The following is a 19,160-nucleotide window of genomic DNA, read 5'->3' on the forward strand; positions in this document are numbered from 1 at the left end:
ACGATTGAAGCGAGCAAGTTAAACTCCATAAAGCGAAAGACAAACTATGATGGTGCGCAAAAGGAACGAATTAATTAGTGTTGAAGCTAATGATGCAACTAAGAGGGGGGTAACTAAGTTGATTTGGAAAACATAATAATTTTTTCGCAGAATACCTAAAGTTAAATTTGATAGAAGCTGAAATTGTTTGATAATCAAGACAAAACTTCGAGTTTATACCTTCAAATGCCAAAGACAAGGTCGCGTGAATTCTCTCCTTGTCCGCTATACTTGCACGGTCGCCAACCTCTGGCCCCGTTTGTCAATGATATTGTCCGCTTTGGGTTGTAGGACTCACCTGCCCCATCTTAGGGTTTTGCTCCTATAGGCTTTGCTTTAAAAAAAGAAGAAGAAGCTCTTTAATAGTTCAAACCGGTGTTATCCTTACATGGCACGTTATTGCACCGTCCCTAGGCGATGTCGGATTCAATTCACTCCTACCCCCTTCGTCATCCTTGAGGCGAGGCCACACTCCCATCCTCACAAGACCAGGTCGTAACAAGCAATGTTGGATTCCATTCCCTCCTACCCTTTCACCATCCTTAGGCGGAGCCACACTCCCATCCTCGTAGGACTAGATCGTTATAGGCTCACCAACTTTTGCTTGGCTCGTCTATGAGCCACACGAGCTTGGCTCTGATGCCATTGTAAGAGCCAACCTCTGTCCCCACACATGACCAGGTTATTACAGGCCCACCAGCTTCCGCTTAATTTGTCTCTGAGCCACATAGGCTTGGCTCTAATATCATTGTAAGAGCCGACTTTTGGCCCCACTTACTAACTATATTGTCTCCTTTAGGCCGCAAGACTCAACTGTCCTATGCCTTCATGGTTTTGATCCTTTTGGTTTCACCCAAGAAAAAGACATTGTGGTGCTACTCCTTATATAGTAAATTATCTCACTGACTCTAGGCAATGTGGGATTCGATTCATTCCTGCCTCCTTTGCCATCCTCAAAGCGGAGCTGTACTCTCATATCTTGCAAGACCGGGTCATTACAGTCTCCCTTCTTGGATGAGTCTTGAGCATTTAGGAGTGTGCGCCTTGGCCGAGAGTCCTTCAATGGCTGAGACAATTCTTCAATGGCCGTGTGAGTTCTTGCATGATCCTGTCCTTACCCGAGTATGATTATGCTTGATCGTGCGTGAGGTGAGAATATATGATCGAGTATGAGTAAGTGATCTTGGTCGAGTTTTTTTTTTTTTTTTTTTTTTTGCGTGAGCTCCCCCTTGGCTGGCCTTGCTTGGCCTTTGACTAATCTTGGAAATCCTAATCCTAATCCAAGTCCAAGTCAGAAATTTGGATAGAAAACTTTGCTTGATCCTTAGCCCAAAATCCATCTAGAAGATGTGCATGGCACATATATGGCGCATGCATGACATATGTATGGCCCATGCAAATTTCGGCTAGGCAATGGGAGAGAGAGTGACCGAATTTCTAATAGGGTCCAGGCTCAAATGGGCTAGATTTTGAGAAAGTAGTGAGTTTGGAGCTCAATTTGAATGAAATTCACAAGACCGCCAACGTTTAGATTTAATGTGGACATGCAAATTATAAACAAAAATATCTTTAATTTCTAAATGTAGAAGAATACAATGAAGAATGAGAATGCAAACTATGTAACATTGATTTGTTGTTTAGGAGTCACATTCTGTTATTATTGACGGGCTCCATCCCTTTTATTCGTAAGAGACCCTTAAATGAGAATTTAGGCATCAACATGATTCTTTGAGTTAGAGAAGTCCCAAGCGCTTTCCACGTTCTAACAAATTCACCATGTCCGAAAGAACGACAAGGTAATAATTCTGCTCACGCCAAAGCAATCACCATATCTTCTTGCTTATGGCCCCAAACCCGAAATTCTCCACACTTACACGGTTCTATGCCAAGAACTCGGGCACATCAACTTTGATTTTTTTATGTAAGTTCAAGCTCGACGTGATATCCTAAGTTTCATAATTGGAGTGATTTATATGTTCCATTTTTGTGAATAGAAATTATATTTATTAAATTTGTGATATCCTGAAATTCTTAATTTGAGTGACTTACATGTTTCACTTTCATGAATAGAAAATATATTTTGCCCTTTCGGTTTGAGCAGTGACAAGCATAACCTGAGTTAATTATAAATGAAGTAATACCGAAAATTTTTGCTTTTTTTTTTTTTATCTGTTTGAAATCTTCGTGTCAGAGCCCGAGTTAATTATAAATAAAGTGATACCGATTTTTTTTTTTTTTTTTGAAATCTTTCTTCGTCTTAAGAGTGTTCTTCCTTGGCTAAATAATATTTGCCTTCGTATGATAATTTGACATTTTAGATTAGTTAGCAGTTTTCTCGTCGTGGCACTGAAGCAGGAGATCTTCCGTTTGAATCTCTTAAAACTCCTTGAACACTTACGTTTGTCTCGTAATATAATTAATCTCCATGCTTCAGTCTTAAGCCATATCACGAGAAGCATTAGAAATTTATAAAATATTAAACTAAAAACATCTATTAGATCAATCACAAAATTTTACATGAATTTCTTTTTACATGCGAAAGAAATTATGCCTTCGAAAAATTGGACTTTATCATTAGGTCCTCAAACCAAAGATACAGAGAAACCAAACATATGTAGAGCAAGAATGAATGTTTATATATGTAGGATTCTTTAGTGTTACAATAAGTACAATTCATGTGTGGCTAGTGGAACGAAGTTGGTCTTCGAAATCTCAATCCTTGCTATTCTCTTCCGCCGGACATCAGGACACGAAACCAGAAAACTTTCCACTTTGGCACGGCCTCTAGATCAGGATAAACCGTGTCAATGATATCTGAGATGTGCGAGCGACCTGATGAACTTGAATTCATGAGGACTGTGTATACCATTTTTCCAGACTAACATATGCAGTTGGAGAACGGTCTCTCAGGTTCATTGAGCTCATGTGGGTGAATTTTTCATCCTTTCAAGTGGTGCATCGGTATCTACCCACCACGGTCTTCAGAATGCTCGGAAGCAGATTGCCCAACTATTTCCGGGACACGATTAAGCAAGCGATTCATCTCCTCAGGAAATTCACCTTTTGCTCGGTTTGTCTTTCCTCCAACAACCACTGCTGTTCCATCTTGCAAGGCCCAAACCTTAAAAAATTAATGGAAGAGCACAGATCAATGAGTACGTGAACAAAGGGATATGTGCATAAATTGTGATGCTAATTTGTTGGTTAGAAAAAGAACTGATGCTCATTTGGAGAAACTGTGTATGTTATGCTCAGTCACATTAACTCTGCTCACGGTTCAATGTTTAGTAACTTTATGCCATGTCATGCCACACCTGATGACGAATCTTCTTGTGACCATCAAAATAAAACATTTACAACCTTGATCTGTTGGCTGAAAGCATGAAGTTTCCTCTTCAATAAGCATGTAGTCGGCTCATTTCAAGAACAGAATGTTTACCTGGGTATGAGATAAATAACTGATGCAAGTCGTGAGCATAAGAGCGCCAAACCCAGCATATACAATTGGCACACCTGGGTCGGTCTGAGAAATAAGTAGGTTTAGCTCTGAGAAGCATCGAGAAATATTTAAGATAGCTGCAAGGCCATTACCTTCAAGTTAAGACCAGTACTGCCTATGGCATCAACAATAACAATTTTCGTGCCCCCAATGTCAATTGGAAGCTTAGAGTTTGGCCTCCGTACTCCAGCAAATTTACCATCTTGATCATAAAGGACAATTGATTGCAGATCACGAGCAAGCATTGATCTGACCATACATTATAAATGAAAAAGAAGTTAGAGCATAGCCATCTGAATATAAAATGAAAGAAATAGACATGTTGGAGGTGAATATGGCACAAAAACATTACTAATCCTCAGGTAGATGTATTTCACATATCAATATATGCAACTGATGCTCTTTATGATCACAATAGTGGTTTACTTGGCATTTCACATATGTTTAAACAAAAAACACTTCCTAGCAAACTGCTCAAAGGTCAAATTCTGCCCCCACAAAGCTAATGTAGATTATTTTTTGTAGCATACTATGCCATATTTTTGTCCTGCTCTTCTTCTATCAACCTAGAAATAGGTGTCCATAACTGAGACTTAATGATTCTCAGATCTTCAAGCAACACTTACAAATATCCCACAAGTGCCTACATAACAAGGAACTTTAAAGTGAACACTGGAGCAAAAAAGAACTACTCTACTCTGGTCCGGTTTTCAGATTCAGAAATAACCTCAAAAACATCTGCCTTACATTTTACTCATTATCAAAGGAATAAATCTCAAAACGTGGCCCCACAAATTAATATATGCAGAAGTCAGAGTCTCGACTACACATGCAGAGAGATGCTTACATTCCCTTCACGCTAGAGGCATCAGTGTCACTGACTGGCAAGAATGTCCCGAAAAGCTTCTTGTCTCCGTTGATCTGCAGAGGTGCCATGGGCAAATTAAAGGGCCCTTCACTGTCTTTAAGCACTTGTAGAGCAGAAAAACTCCAATCTGTCTGGTATATGGTGAAGCCACCATATCTCAAAGGGTCATTTACACTAATTGTTTTTCTCATAACCTCCTTTCCACCAAGGTCAAACAATGATAAATCAGTGTGAAACTGTGATACCTGCATCAATGAATATTTTAAGATGATGAAGCAAGAAAAAATAAATAAATAAAAGGAAAGGTTCCAACAATGAACCTACAGGAACCTATTGCTAACAAGAAGGATTTCTAAATTTCTCAGTTCCATATAGGTTCAATTATTTTTCATGACAACAACATGAGAATGCAGAATAACCATGAGATAAACATAAAAGCTTCTCTTTGTTTATCTTCCTATTCTATCTTTCACACATACAAAAATGACATACCTCCCCACTATCATAGTAGTCCATGTAGAATCTGTTGACATGAACTTCAGTGTTAAATTCTTCAGAGGGATTAGAGAGAAAACCAGTAGGTCCCAATACATCTCCTATAACGAAATTTAGCCCCTGAGGGACAGTAACTGAACCTTTGAAGCTTCCTGTAGCACTAAGGGTTCCACCTGCCATTATCAGCAGCATCGCCAAGTGCACACCAATAGGAGCGAAGCGGCCAGCCAAGCCCTTGAAAGCATATAGTGATGGTCCTTTCAGAAAAACCTAGAGTAAATTTAAGAAGAAGAATTAGAGAGAATATAGTATCCATGGATCGGCAACCTTATTGCATAAGATAGGCATCACATGGCTATTGTCAATGAACTCATCTGAATAGGTCTACGTCCCCAGTGCCAGTGAAAGAATGGAATTGTCGATTAATTAAAGTTAGCATTCATGGTGTTTCACTTATTGAGGTAGAATAAATTCAACTTTGCACTGTCATAATAAATAGATATTGGAGTTCTAGAGCACCCATTTTGACCAGTATGCAAACTAATTGAGCTACTGAGAATACAAAAATTGATTGATCAAATTGAAGAAAGAGAAAGTACAATGGTTGGACCTCATATCCAGAACCCATCAAAATGATGCCCAAATCTTGCACTGATGCTCTAGAAAGCCTCTCCGAAAATTCCTGCTTTCGAATGGCCTCGGAGGATTGCAAAAAATTCCACCTGCACATATCAATTTATGTGGCTAAGATATTGCTGCATTGACTTAACTGAAGAGGAGTATTTGTAGAGAAAGTAGTCAAACCTTCTGGCAACCTTGACAAGCGGAATTTGCGTTGTGTAAGTGCACGCCATGAGTGAAGTGCCCAGAAGAACCAAAGTCCCAAGAAAAATTGGGGACGAGTACATGTGGTCGAAACCAAGTGTGAGAACCCATCTCCAAGTAAAGAATCCCAATGCAGGATTGTCTTCGGGGTATCTCTGGAAATAAAAATCAGGAGCCTCTCCTTGATCAATGATAGTGCCTATACATTGACAATATATCAGGCTAGTGTTGCACCAATCCTAAAGAATTCCGTGCAATTCCTCATCATTTCATGTGAATGAATGTGAAGAAGGAATTGGGCAAATAGCTCACAATTCACAAGTTCAAAAAGCAGAGCAAACAATTGAAATTGAAAAATTCACAAAATGTAAGCTTTCCTGCACCAAAATGAGGCTCTATTTACCACCTTCACCCCCAAACAGACAAACATTCTATCGCAACCCAGCCAGGCCGAAGCTACCCATTTCACAAAATTCTCTCCTAAATACAAGCAAACAATAAAGAAGCAACCAGCGAATCAAAAGAAAAATATGAACTTGAAAAAAAAAGAAGAAGAAGGCAAAAGGGTTCAAACATACCAAGAGCCATGAGTGCAGCAACAGTGGCCATTTCTCCAATTGCCAAAGGCAAGTTAGACAAGACAGACAAAACCCTCCTGGGCAACCTCTTCAACCACATCCCCATGGCCCCATTTTTATCATTCTCCAACGGTTTCTCCGCTTCGACACCATCTTCTTCCTCAGCCAGAGGAGGAGGCATATTCTCAGAGAGCAGGATCTTCTGGGAGATGAGCTTTGTGCTGCTTTTGGTGGTGTCCTTTTGCGAGGATTTCAGCTTGCAGGAAATGGGGGAAGGGAGGTTTCTCTGGGTGGTCTTGGGGTGGTGGTGGTGAATTTGGAAGGGTTTAAGTGGAATTCTTCTGGGTGAAGGTGGGTTCAGAGGATTTGTGAACGTGTTGAGGGACTCCATGGATGCAGAGTTTCGTGAAGAACAGGGGAGAGGCTTCTCAGAGCACCAGCAGTGTCTGAGCTTAACCGCCGTTTCCAGTTGGTGGTTTAGCGGGTTTTTGTTCATTTCGGATAAGGTTGCGATTTTTTTATTTGCAAGAAATTTTGCTCCTCTGATAAAAGCAAGGTATTCTTTTCTTTCCTTCCTGATCATAAAAAATGCTGAGTTTATTTAAACTAATGGAATTTACTGATTTGGTTTTCAATTCTGTAACTTTGAATGAGGGAAAAAAATAAATAATGTTACACATGGGTTATCCACGTAATAATATTTAACTCAAATCGGGATATACCAAATAACATGAATAATCATTTTCCAAATTGAAGAAATATGGTAGATTAGAAGGATTATTATATTCTAATGTAAGTTAAATACCGTACATGGATAATACATGTGTGACATTTTTTTGTGGTTCGCTGTTCAAACGTATTGGGTTGAAGCCAAACAAGTAAAATTCATTAATTTAGATTAATGAAAAAATAATGTTGAACACCTTTCATATATTTGGGGAACCAAATTAAATATACATAAAAAAATTCAGAGATCATATTGAACAAATTAAAAATTTATGAAATTACATGTTAAAATTTATATGTTAAACTAAAAAACTTATATCTATATCCATGATGAAACATTTATTCTAAATTATATGGTATTTTTGTCTTTTATTTTATTATTTTATTTCTTTATTTCTTCTTTTTCTTTTGAGCAGCCCTCGTCGGCATTGGGTGAGGGTAACCTTGCCCCACACCAACGAAGGAGGCCCTTGCCCAACCCAGCCAAAGGCTACCCTCGCCCGATGCCAGTGAGGGCGGCCCTAGCTAGCCCAAGCTAGGGTAAGGGTTGCCCTCCTAGATCTAGTGAGGGCCATCCTCACCCAACACCAAAGAGGGGGTGCCCTTGGCAAATCTAGCAAGGATGGCCCTTGCCCGACCCAACTAAGGGCAGCCCTTGCCTAAGTTCAGCTTTTTTCCACCATGGCCGACGGAGGCAAGAGAGAAGAAGAAAAAATTTATAAAAAAAAAAAAAAGAAAAAAAAAAGAAAAATAGAAAAAAAAGATGAAAATGCTTTTAATAAGGTAAATGTGTAACGAGTGGAAAAATTTGGGATTTTGTGGCTTTTTCCCTTTAAATTATCCTTTTTTTAATTGACCTTCATAACTTGTTTCGTGAGAAATGATCTTATTATTCGATTCAATTTTAAATGAGATTAAAAAAGTATCCTCATAGTCAAGTACCAAGTGATGATACATTCGAATTCCGACACGATTGGTACAATCAGCTCCCAACATATATTCGGAAAAAATATATAATAATCTCATCGAAAATTATGCACGCGAAGAACATGTGCATATATGCCTAGACCGGCACAGCATGTGGGCCCCACGGCATCGCTTGATATCTAGGCATGAGATATTTTCAACTTTATTTTTGTTCCCTAGCTTTGGCTATGGAAATTATCTGGCCGGCAATGGGCGTGGCCGAATCCGTAATTACGTGGACTTCCAAGCCCTCTTTCGTGAACAAGATCCAGGAGCAGTGGATCCTCATCTCTCTCGTCAAAAACAGGACTCTCTCTCTCTCTCTCTCTCTCTCTCTCTCTCTCTCTCTCTCTCTTGTTTTCGTCATCAGCTCTGAAACCCACGGAGAAATCCTCCATTGCCGAACCCTCCAAGCTCACTGGTACATTCTCTCTCTAATATCTCATTGTTCTCTCTCTTCCTCGCTCGTTCATTCAGTTCCCGAATGGCCCGTTTGATTGCCTAGGAAGTTCTCCTACAGAGAAGAAAAGGGGTTAAAAAGGGAAACCCAGAAAGAAAAATCGGAGCTTGGGAGGCTTGAGAGGCTTGTTCTTGCGAAGGGCTAGATGGGTCGATCGATTTCGTCTTGTTGATGTGCGTTAGCAGTGTTTTTCGGGTTTCTTCGGGTTTAGGAAGGCGAAATTCAGATGATAAATGTGACCGGGATATGTTGTTAGCTGGGGGGACAGGTTCGTTGTCCGTCCTTGTGATTAAGTATAGTTGTTATTTGGAGGATTCGACACGGGCATGGCTGTCGTAAATCAAGTGTTTAATCGGTTTAACTTGGGTTTGGATGGGAATTCAATCTGTTGAACAGTTTTGTGATTGTTTTCTTCAGTTTGGTTTGATTAGTTTCCTTGTTTGTTCAGTGGAAAAAAAAAGAAAAAAAGAAGAAGCTATTTGCTTCATTTACTCGTGCATACATGGCTGTCTGTTTCTCTGATGCTGTTGAATTTGCTGCTGTGCTTGCTTGCAAATTATGACAGAACTAGTTTTTAATTCTTTGTGTCGTTGTCCTTGAGCAGTTATCTGTGGTTTCTATTGTTGACGGGCTTAAAGACTACTTCAACCTTTGAACGTGAATCCATTCATCTATTGGCCAACTTACCACTATTGGGATTGCATCAATACTTCAAGCCTCTGGTGCACTCTGTAGTGTAGCATCATTGCCCTTCCCCTTCCAGAATTGTTGACCACACAGCAAATAGATGTCATTATGATGTGGTAAAAGTTTAAGGCAGTTTTCAGGGGAAACAAATTGTTGGCTGAATTCTTGTTGATATCTTGTTAGCAAAATAAAGGAACCTAACGGTTCTAGTTAGCTATATTTCCTGAAAGTACAAAACTTTATCAAGAATGATGCTTCACTCGCTGTGCGTCCCTGCAATACCAGCCTTCTCTGCGTCCTGTTCCAAAACTATTAAGGCCTGTACTAAAGCTTCCTCTCCATACCAACCACTTTACCTCAGATTTCGTACATCTCATGTTGAAAATGTTCGGTATCTAAGGACCCTTGGTGTAATAGACCCTGTGTCCAGGCATCGAAAACTACCTTCACCCGATACCATTGACCGAGTCCTCAACATTGTGAACTTTCTCAAATCCAAGGGCTTTTCGGAGTCAGACTTCCCACGCCTTGCTTATCTTTGCCCGGGGCTCTTTGCTTCTGAACTCGATCCTACAGATATTGCACCCGTTTTTGAATTCCTCACTGTTGAAGTATCGGCTTCAGCGCAAGAATCATGTAGTTTGATCAACAAGTGCCCTCAAATACTATTTTCAGACGTTGAATACTGTTTAAAACCTACCCTTAATTATCTCAGGCAACTGGGAATAGGGAGGCTTAACTTTCCAAGTACTCTAAATGCACATTTGTTGAACACACGGGTGGAGAAGCTTCATGGGAAGGTTAAGTTTTTGAGGAGCATTGGCTTGACACATCAAGAAATAGCAAGAATCTGTGCACGACTGCCATCCATCTTTGGTTACAGCATTGATAACAACTTGAGGCCCAAGTATGATTATTTAGTGGAGGATATGGAGAGGAACTTGGAAGAACTGAAGAAATTTCCACAATATTTTGCATTTAGTTTGGAGAAAAGGATAGCTCCGAGGCATTTGCATCTAAAAAGGAGAAATGTTAAAATTCCATTGAATAGGATGTTACTATGGGGTGATGAGAAATTTTATGCAAAGTGGAAATGAATTAAAAATAATTGTTAATTGTTGGTGTCTTTAATTTCCACCTTTGTATTCTACTATAGGAATAAGTGATGGATACTTGTTCTCAAATAGTTAGAGAAGTCCGTACTTTCTTTCATATTTGGGATGTATGGTTAGGTGTAAGATACTTTGTCTTTACGGACAAGGAACAGATGTTTCTGCAATAAGATTTTCCTCCAGAGCATAAATGAAGTTGTCAATTTTTAGTTTTCTTTTTCGCTAAGGCTGGTGATATCAAATCAGTGTACATCAGTTTTACTGTTTCTTCTAGTAAATGGCGGTGTTGCTTATGCCTATGCAACTCCAGAGCATCTCTCTTCTAGCTTGCCCATATATGATTTTATATGCAATTACTTATTGTAAGATATTATTGATTCTGTTCAATGTTGTCCTTCAACAGCTCTGTGTGGCATGTGCACTGACATAATTCCAATATTCATTTGTCATTTCATTAAGTGCATCCATAGTGGCCAATCTCAGTTACATTGAACAGGTAATGCAATCAAGTTATTGAGACGGAATACAAAAGAGAATGAAATCCTGTGAGCCATCAACTTCAGCTGATGGAAAAGGGCGTGCTTCTTTAACCCTGCCGAAGGTGGTTAGAGGAATTGTATGCTTATCGGTGCTGCTCTTAACGGCTTTTATGATGTTAGTGTACCTTGGCTTTCTGACTGCCGTCCCTCTGAGATTTTTCAGCGTACATTATAGCAGAAAAGCCATATCATATTTTTTTGGCATCTGGTTGGCTTTGTGGCCTTTTCTCTTTGAGAAGATAAACAAGACGAAAGTTATTTTTTGTGGAGAGACTGTTCCTCCTAGGGAACGTGTATTGCTCATTGCAAACCATAGAACAGAAGTTGACTGGATGTACTTGTGGGACCTTGCATTGCGGAAGGGGCGCATAGGTTACATAAAGTATGTTCTCAAGAGCAGCTTGATGAAGCTGCCAGTATTTGGCTGGTCATTTCAGCTTTTGGAGTTCATCTCTGTGGAGAGAAAGTGGGAGATTGATGAATCATCTATGCATCGGATGCTTCAAACATTTAAAGATCCTAGGGATCCCCTCTGGCTCGCTGTTTTCCCTGAAGGCACAGATTTCACGTAATTTCTCTTCTTACTTTTTAATTATGCTGAGTACTTCATTTGACCTTTATTATCTCCACATCTATGTTTATCTTTAAATTGCTTCAGAAGAGATTGCTTCAGAAGAGGGGGGGGGAGAGAGAGAGAGAGAGAGAGAGAGAGAGTAGCAATTTGAGACCTTGTACTTGTCCAAGAAGATTTAATTGATTCAACTCTACTACTTAAAAAATGGGTAATTGTTATACAAATGCTGTCTGAAGACTTTGGGAAGCACTATTAGTATGTTCATAGGATGTGCATAATGATCACTGTTTGAATGGATTCCAACTCTCGAGCAACCTAATGGGGGAGGGAGAAAAGTGATGAAATAAATAGGAGATTGGAGAGAGAACTTTTAGTAAGGACTGGTCTTCACGCTTTAGAGATGATCTTTTCCGAAACCAGACCTCTCATTAAATTTCTAACTAATAGGCATCCATATATGCTTGTTCAAACGAGCTTGCAAATGGAGACCTAAGCAGGTGATTAGGAGAGTGAGAGGAACCATACCCATAGAGACTTTCATGAACTCATACTATTAGCATCTTCAATGTTGAAAATGATCATCTTGGAAGAAATTGGTTGCAAAATTTTTTTGAAAGAAATTGATTGGATTTCTAGAAACTAGAAGAGCAACTCATGGTATCAGTGTCGGGAGGCAGATTAGAGACAAGCGAAGTGAGTTTCTTCTTCATACATCTTCAAAAGGGGGAAATGGGAAAAGGACAAACTTTTGGCTTGACACTTGGTGTAGGAAAATGTCTCCCAAAGATCGTTTCCTGTCGTTTCCTGGACCTTTTAGTATTGCTGGGAACAAGGTGGACCTTGTGTTTGAATGGTATCTGTCCAGTTATGGGAGAATCACTTGGGAAGTTGATTTTTCGAGACAAGCCCAAGACTAAGAACTTGAAACTTATGCTAGTGTTTTCTGATTTTCAGTATGATTGAAAGATTTCTCTCGATTTTGCTGATTATTTGTGTTGAAATAGTTGTAAAGATGGAACTTTATCTGTAAAATTTTCTTGCAGCCTGTTAAAATAGAAGATGGTGAGACATCTTCTCTTGATTGTCCTTGGGCAGATTATTTTGGGTGGCCTCAGGCTAACTTGGGTTATAGGATCAAAGGATCTACTGAGCATAAATTATGGGCTTGCAGGGCCCCCATTTGCCTCGCATTAAGAAAGATGGATATCTCCTATCCCTCATTCTGGTTCTCTTGTTGATTTTGAAAGAATATAAGAAGAGAGCCAGGAGAGAATTGCATCTTTTGGTAATTATTGATGATTGGCTGAAAATAATACATTTTTTGGTATAGTGGGAATTTGTGCATGCAAATGCTTTGATTGACATTGTAGATGCTTTATCTCGTAACCAAGCACCAAGGGGGTTCGCAATCCTTGGTGCCCCATCTTTTACCTATCAAAAAGAAGAGTATCTTCTCTATAAAACACTCTGGTTTATGTATGGAGGAGGTCCCAATTCTTTTCATTTTATATGTTGTTATTACCCAAATTTATAGTGCTCAAAACAACTTGATAGGCTATGAGATGATTGGATCGGCTGTCAAATTGGTCCATAAGTTCCTTTGTGGCCAATCTGCTGTTACTGACCCCTACATCCTTCCGCTAAGCCTGCTAAGAGGTGACTAATATTCAGACTTAACAATTAAACCTAGTAATTAAATCATGTAAACCATATTAACAATGTATTCAAGAATTGTTTAATTGAACTTTATCCTTTTTCTTGGCCTGTGATAAAAATATCATTTATCTGAAGAGATTAAAAGTAAGGTTACATTCACAATCCCAATAATCCTGTTCCAAGTTCAGTCATATTCAAAACGTCAATTGATTTAAAGGACTCCTAATATAAATTGATATTTAGCTCCTTAGGATCATCTGTGCTTCGTAATTATCTTACAACAATTGTGATAAGATGTCTTTTTGTTCATCAGGATAATGGATCTTTATATTCTGCCTACAGATTGATGAACTTTGTTCTGTTTTTTTTTTTTTTTTTTTTTTTTTTTTTTTTTTTTTCTGTATCCTTAGTTGCCTAGTGGATTGACCCTAAAATGTTCACTGTAGTGAGCAGAAGTGTGAAGGAAGTCAAAAATATGCTGCTGAAAATGGCCTACCAATCCTAAAAAATGTGCTGCTTCCAAAGACAAAGGGGTTTTATGCATGTTTGCAGGAGTTGCGGGCATCTCTGGATTCAGGTTCTCTTATTTTTGCATCTGCTTTGACTGATGGAGTGGCAGTCTTATATTTCTAAGTGAGGCATCCAATATGGACCTTGTAGGTTCCACATAATTTGATAAAATAGTACTATTCTAATTGGTAGTCGCAAATAGGAAGCAAGTGTTCATGGCTTGGTGATAATAATTATCACTTTTTACCACGACACCTCCAAGTCAAACTTTCTAATGTTGTAGCAAATTCATCAGTTTTTCCATGTGGAACGTGAGAAGCTATATCTTAATAAGCACTTGTTTCAAGATTTGACGTGAAAAATCAGATCGTATGTCTTGTGGTTTCTTAAAATATTTTTAATCTCATGGAAAATAAGAAAAATGAATTATAGTCTTCACCTTTCCAGAATGATATAGGGGATGAAATCTTCTTGTTTTCTTCTACTGAAAAGGAGAATTCGTGAATCACGGTCCCTATATCTTGAGCTAAAGTGAGAAGAAATGAGTACGGAAAATATTGTTCTAGGGAAAGAAAAATAGTACTCTTACTAGAAATTCAGTGAAAATGAATTGTCAAAGTTGTCCTGTCTACTGTTTCTTCCAGCTTGAGTAAGCTTCTTTCCCCTATGGCAGTTTATGATGTGACCATTGGCTACAAATACCGTTGTCCATCTTTCATGGACAATGCATTTGGTGTGGACCCTGCAGAGGTTCATGTACATGTGCGACGTGTCCACCTTGATGACATCCCAATGTCCGAAAATGAAGTCACTTCTTGGCTGATGGACACATTCCACTTCAAGGACCAGTTGCTCTCTGACTTCCATTCTAAGGGCCATTTTCCCAATCCAGGAACAGAAAAGGAACTCTCGACAGTGAAGTGCCTTCTGAATGCTATTGGGGTTATCTTCTTGACCTGCACATGTACCTATCTCACATTTTTCTCATCCATATGGTTTAAAGTTTATGTTTCTTCCGTTTGTGCATATCTGGCATCTGCAACCTATTTTAACATTCGGCCACAACCAATTGCTGGCTATGGCAAAGCTGTTATTACTCGCAACAGTGCCAAGCATTGATCAGGACTAATTCAGAAACTCCAATTTCTTTCCCCATTATTTTATATCAACAGTGTTGAAATCTGTCTTACTCTATATCCTTCTGTCTCTAGACGTCTGGATTTACCGAGTAGTTTTCTTGAGGAGTACTCTTTTAGGGATGACAAATGTTAGCTGGATATTTTTCCTCTCATGGATGATTTCGTGTTGCTGGGTTTCTGCAGTCTCGTCTTTCATTTGGTTTATGCAGCATTTTATGTATTGTCTGTCGTGGCTACTAGTTGCTGCTAAAGAACCTTACAATTTCTATGTAACAGTTCAGTTTTGTATTAGTCATCTGAACTTGTTTAATCAACAAGCGGAACTTCCATAAGGTCTAAAACAAGGTCTTAATACTTTGAATATTGAGAACTTGCCATCCTACCCTATAGTTCCAATTGTCAAAATACCTGCAAAGTTCTATCTATTTATCAGTGTAACTAGGGAAAGTTTTACCATCGGTTTTGAGATGATCTCCGCATGATTGTTAATGCTTCTTAGTTAGCCTCATGAATTTAATCTTAGCTCCAAACTTTAAATAGACAAGGGAAGTTTCCTTGCAACATCAAGGTTGTCATTAAGAGGGAAGCGGCTATCCTTGTAACGTATCATCCCTGGAAGGTTGTCATTAGGAGGGAAACGTCGATGATTGTAAGACCGACCATCCTTGACTATCAAACGTGTCTCATTTCATCCAGTTTTGATGAGTCTTTTTGGAACATGTCGTAGCACGGTAGACTTTGATAAGATCGTACTTCAAGCCTCGGTATCAATAAGGGAAAAAGTACATAAAAAATGTCATTACTTTCGTATAGTGACTCTACAAAGGGAGCAAAATTCATTGTCTGCGTCGAACGATGTGACCATAGTGAGGTCGAAAAGGGTTTGATGGGCCAGATGGATAGGGACTCCTTGTCCTTTGTACAGTCATCCCAGCTTGGCGGAAATGAAGAGGGAGAGGATGGAGAATCGTGCAAGGGTTTACAAGTTCCTTTGCAAGATTGGGATTGTCCCCGACGAGCTCGACAGGCTGGGGCTTTCGGTCACAATCAAGGTAGGAAGGAGCGAATTCATTTTCTTCACAGATTAGGGCTCAGGATCAAGGACATCAATAATCATCCTCTGGTCTAGAGTCACGGTGTGAAGAACATGATTCCGGTGCTCGATTTGCTTTATATCTTAATTTGGCCTCAATTTGTCAATTTGGGGAAAAAGTGGCATCCCCCCTTCTTTTCCCGTTGCAATTTGCACTTTCTCTTCATGTTCTTCTTCAATTTGAAGAAGATCAGGGTCAAAGGATCAATCGATCGATCCTCTCTCTCTAAGCTTCAATGGAGAATATAAACACAAGCGACCCCTCTTTTTCCTTCAAACCTTCATGAAAATCCACCTTCTCCTAGAGCAATGGCTCAGGCGGTGGCGGCCGTAGCAAAGACAGAAGCAGTTCAAGGCACGACCACGATCGCCACCGGGAAAACCGCCTCAGCGACAAACATCCCCGCTGTCGCTACCGCCTTTCCCACCTCCAGATTTTAGAAAATGATGGCGGAAAGAAATTAGCCCTTGCTCATTCTCTCAATTTTCATTTCTAGGCATTCATCATCATCCTTAGAAGGTATAATGAGCGCAATTGTGTTAACCCCTATTTTCAAATTTCAGAATGCCATCCCCAGTGTTGGTATAATTGGTTGAGGGACCACAAATTTTCAACTCAAAGTTGTGGGCAAACTTTTCTACCTGCACAGATTAAAAGCCTTAACCGGTTCATGATATTTATAGATTGTTCCATGGTCTTTCGGCATTGGACTCTTCATGTATGTGTCCCTAGATTAACAAAATTTAGAATGTGCAGATAAACATTCAAGAATTTCAAAGTTATGCAATTCAATTTTTTATTTTTATTCATTTGATGAGGAAAACGAATTCATCCACTCCTTCACTCATATTCAATGTCTACTCTGTCTACATTGTAATCATAATTGAGATAAGTCCATAACACCAGTTGCTTTGCCTCCCGAAATACCTGATCAAACCATCAAGTGAAAATATAAGTAGATAAAGAGGCTACACTCCTTAAATATCTTCCTTTGTAGTTATCTTCTTCAGTATCCTTTGAAAAAATTCAAATAAAAATTTGAAATACTCTCATGTTTTCAAAATAAGGGCACGAGATGAACATTACTTCAAATAAGAGTTTAAAATACTTTTATTTTCTCAAATAAGCTCATGAAGTGAACTTTATTTCAAATAAGATCTTAAAGTGTCATGTCGCACTCAAAGGACTTGACCTCATCAATTAATTGAGGCCATTTTCTTCATTTACTTTTTTTTTTTCAAAAAAAAATTCTTTCCTTTTTTTTCTTTTTTTCCACAAAAACTCAAAAAGGAAAAAAATCCAAAAAAAGGAAACAACGAATAATTTTTTTATACATGGGGTGGGCTGTATTTATTTTTTAAATTTATACCTTTTTTTTTTATTTTTTTTCCTTTTGTCTTTTTTGGAAATAAATAGTAGAAAAAGAAAAAAAGAACGAAAAAAGGAAAGAAAATTAAATAAAAAAAGAAAGTAAATGATGGAAATGCCCTCAATCAATTGCTAAAGTCAGGCCTTTTTTGATATTAACATAATAATTTAAGCGATTCTTTGAAATAAAATTCACTTTAGGCATATACGCGAGAAAATGACGGCACTTCAAGTTTTTATTTGAGGCGATATTCTGAGGACCTTATTTAAGAAAATGATAGCACTTCAAGTCTTTATTTGGAATATTCTCTTATTCTAATGGGAAGTAGATTCTCCAATTAATGGATAATTTAGGGCCATTGACATGAACTCATTTCTTACTTTTTACAGCATTACTCTATGATCTCTCTATCAATTGTCTTCACGGCACCAATTTTCGCCGCAAAACATCGTTTTTAAGCATTAAACGAGTCAAATAAATGGCCTAATCACCCGAGAGAAGTTAGCCCCCTTTAGTTAACCGAAGAGCGGATCTAGCTTTTGATTTGGTCTCTCGAGATAGATTACTCCGAAACCTTCCAAACTTTACTTCTAGTGCAAAATAAGGTTGATACGTAAGTAAGATTTCCAAAGATCTGTGATGCATTCCGAGACACATAATAGGCCTTTAACATGGATAAAAGTTGGGAAATAGAGAGACAGAATTTCAAAACATAACGACAGACAACATGACAGCCACGAGAAAAATTGTATCACTCTCTCGTTAGTCGCCTACATTTCCACGGGAACTTGAGGCAAGGTCGCAGGAAATTGATTCGGCGGACTGAATGATTTCTCATGGCCCTTGAGGAAATCTCCTACCATGGCCAGGCTTGGTTCCAGCACCAGACTCCGCCACGCCTTCTCAACATCTGCCGCCCCTGGACTCTCGAAAACCCCGGTCGCATCGATGCGGCGTATGTTCCACCCGCGCTCTTCCCTAAGCATCCGGATCTTCTCCACTTGTCGACAGGTTAACTTGAAGGTGTTGACCTTGATCTCGTTGATAGCCTCATCGAGCAACACCTCCTTCGGCTTCTCGTCATCGATCAGACGGTTCTCGGCTCTCAGGAAACGGTCCATCTCCGGGACTCCAATCGCACGGCGAATGCCACGTGAGTAGTCGGGTTGCGGGACGAACACTCCTCGCACCTCGTCTATCAGGCCCGCAGCAACCATCTCGTCCACCCGTTTCGACACGCGCTCGTTCAGGACGGGCGGCGACACATCCAGCCAGATGAAACAGCAGTCGTAAATGGACTTGAAATTATACGTCGGATCCTCCACGAGCACCTCAATGAAGGAGTTCGATCCCCCGGCAACGATTGCGGCACGCCCACGTTGCGTTATCTGATTGATGGCGGTCAACGCGTCGCGACAAAAATCATGCACCGAGAAGTCAACGTCGGGGTCGTCGATCACTCCTAAGAGGTGGTGTGGCACGCCTCGACACTCGAGGTCGGTGACCTTGTTGGTGACGACGTCGAGCCCCTTGTACACTTGGATTTTGTCGGAATTGATGACCTCGGTTTGATAATGGACCGCGAGGTCGATTGAGAGCTTGGATTTTCCGGTTCCTGTTGCTCCCATGATAAACACAACCTTGGGCTTGTTCAACTTTGGAGCTTCATGGGTGGACTTCATGACTTCTATGTAAAGAGTTCAAATAAAAGAGAAAGAAATTAGGCAGTCATAAATTGTTGATTGAAAATATCAAGCGTACATAAAGAAACGAAAAGAATGCGGAATTCACATTTCCAATTCTAATGTCTTTATCATGGGTTATTGGCTAGAAACTCCATCAACTTCTTTAATTTTCACACAGAGAATTGTCCTTCTTAATTTTGTAGTATGTTTTCGGTAACAAAATTGGAAGACCATCCCACATAAACCTAATAGATGGATACACAGCTACTCTCAAGACACAAAATATGGTTATAGCAATATATATAACACGACTTTGTCAAGAAAAAAGAATAAATAAGG

The 19,160-nt window shown here is 39.4% G+C and overlaps 4 protein-coding genes across 6 annotated transcripts; 2 read left to right on the forward strand and 2 right to left on the reverse strand.

Annotated features, from left to right (window-relative positions):
* Positions 1-2,584: 2,584 nt before the first annotated feature.
* Positions 2,585-6,775, reverse strand: LOC104452655 (cytochrome c biogenesis protein CCS1, chloroplastic). Its single transcript, XM_010067117.3, has 8 exons — positions 6,305-6,775; positions 5,706-5,925; positions 5,512-5,623; positions 4,899-5,171; positions 4,386-4,651; positions 3,631-3,787; positions 3,479-3,562; positions 2,585-3,160 (listed from the first exon to the last, which is right to left on the reverse strand). Exons 1-8 carry the CDS (start codon positions 6,693-6,695, stop codon positions 3,005-3,007), a joined length of 1,659 nt encoding a protein of 552 aa, XP_010065419.2. The 5' UTR covers positions 6,696-6,775; the 3' UTR covers positions 2,585-3,004.
* A 1,523-nt stretch (positions 6,776-8,298) lies between these two features.
* Positions 8,299-15,014, forward strand: LOC104453497 (probable 1-acyl-sn-glycerol-3-phosphate acyltransferase 5). 3 transcript variants are annotated; one of them, XM_039317139.1, is made up of 5 exons: positions 8,300-8,417; positions 9,061-9,259; positions 10,752-11,362; positions 13,471-13,601; positions 14,208-15,014. In XM_039317139.1, exons 3-5 carry the CDS (start codon positions 10,791-10,793, stop codon positions 14,651-14,653), a joined length of 1,149 nt encoding a protein of 382 aa, XP_039173073.1. In that variant the 5' UTR covers positions 8,300-8,417; positions 9,061-9,259; positions 10,752-10,790; the 3' UTR covers positions 14,654-15,014. The 3 variants fall into 3 exon arrangements, with proteins under 3 accessions (XP_039173072.1, XP_039173073.1, XP_039173074.1); XM_039317138.1 differs by lacking the exon at positions 9,061-9,259 and having other exon boundaries at positions 8,299-8,417; XM_039317140.1 differs by lacking the exon at positions 9,061-9,259 and having other exon boundaries at positions 8,326-8,417; positions 10,659-11,362.
* Positions 9,266-10,470, forward strand: LOC104452653 (transcription termination factor MTEF1, chloroplastic). The gene has a single exon (XM_018859650.2). It carries the CDS (start codon positions 9,392-9,394, stop codon positions 10,238-10,240), a length of 849 nt encoding a protein of 282 aa, XP_018715195.1. The 5' UTR covers positions 9,266-9,391; the 3' UTR covers positions 10,241-10,470.
* A 2,786-nt stretch (positions 15,015-17,800) lies between the features above and the next one.
* On the reverse strand, positions 17,801-18,818 carry LOC104454948 (adenylate isopentenyltransferase 5, chloroplastic). Its single transcript, XM_010069819.3, has one exon. It carries the CDS (start codon positions 18,816-18,818, stop codon positions 17,907-17,909), a length of 912 nt encoding a protein of 303 aa, XP_010068121.2. The 3' UTR covers positions 17,801-17,906.
* Positions 18,819-19,160: the final 342 nt, after the last annotated feature.

This window comes from Eucalyptus grandis, chromosome 7, assembly GCF_016545825.1.
Source record: "Eucalyptus grandis isolate ANBG69807.140 chromosome 7, ASM1654582v1, whole genome shotgun sequence".
In the NCBI taxonomy this organism is placed as follows: Eukaryota; Viridiplantae; Streptophyta; class Magnoliopsida; order Myrtales; family Myrtaceae; genus Eucalyptus; species Eucalyptus grandis.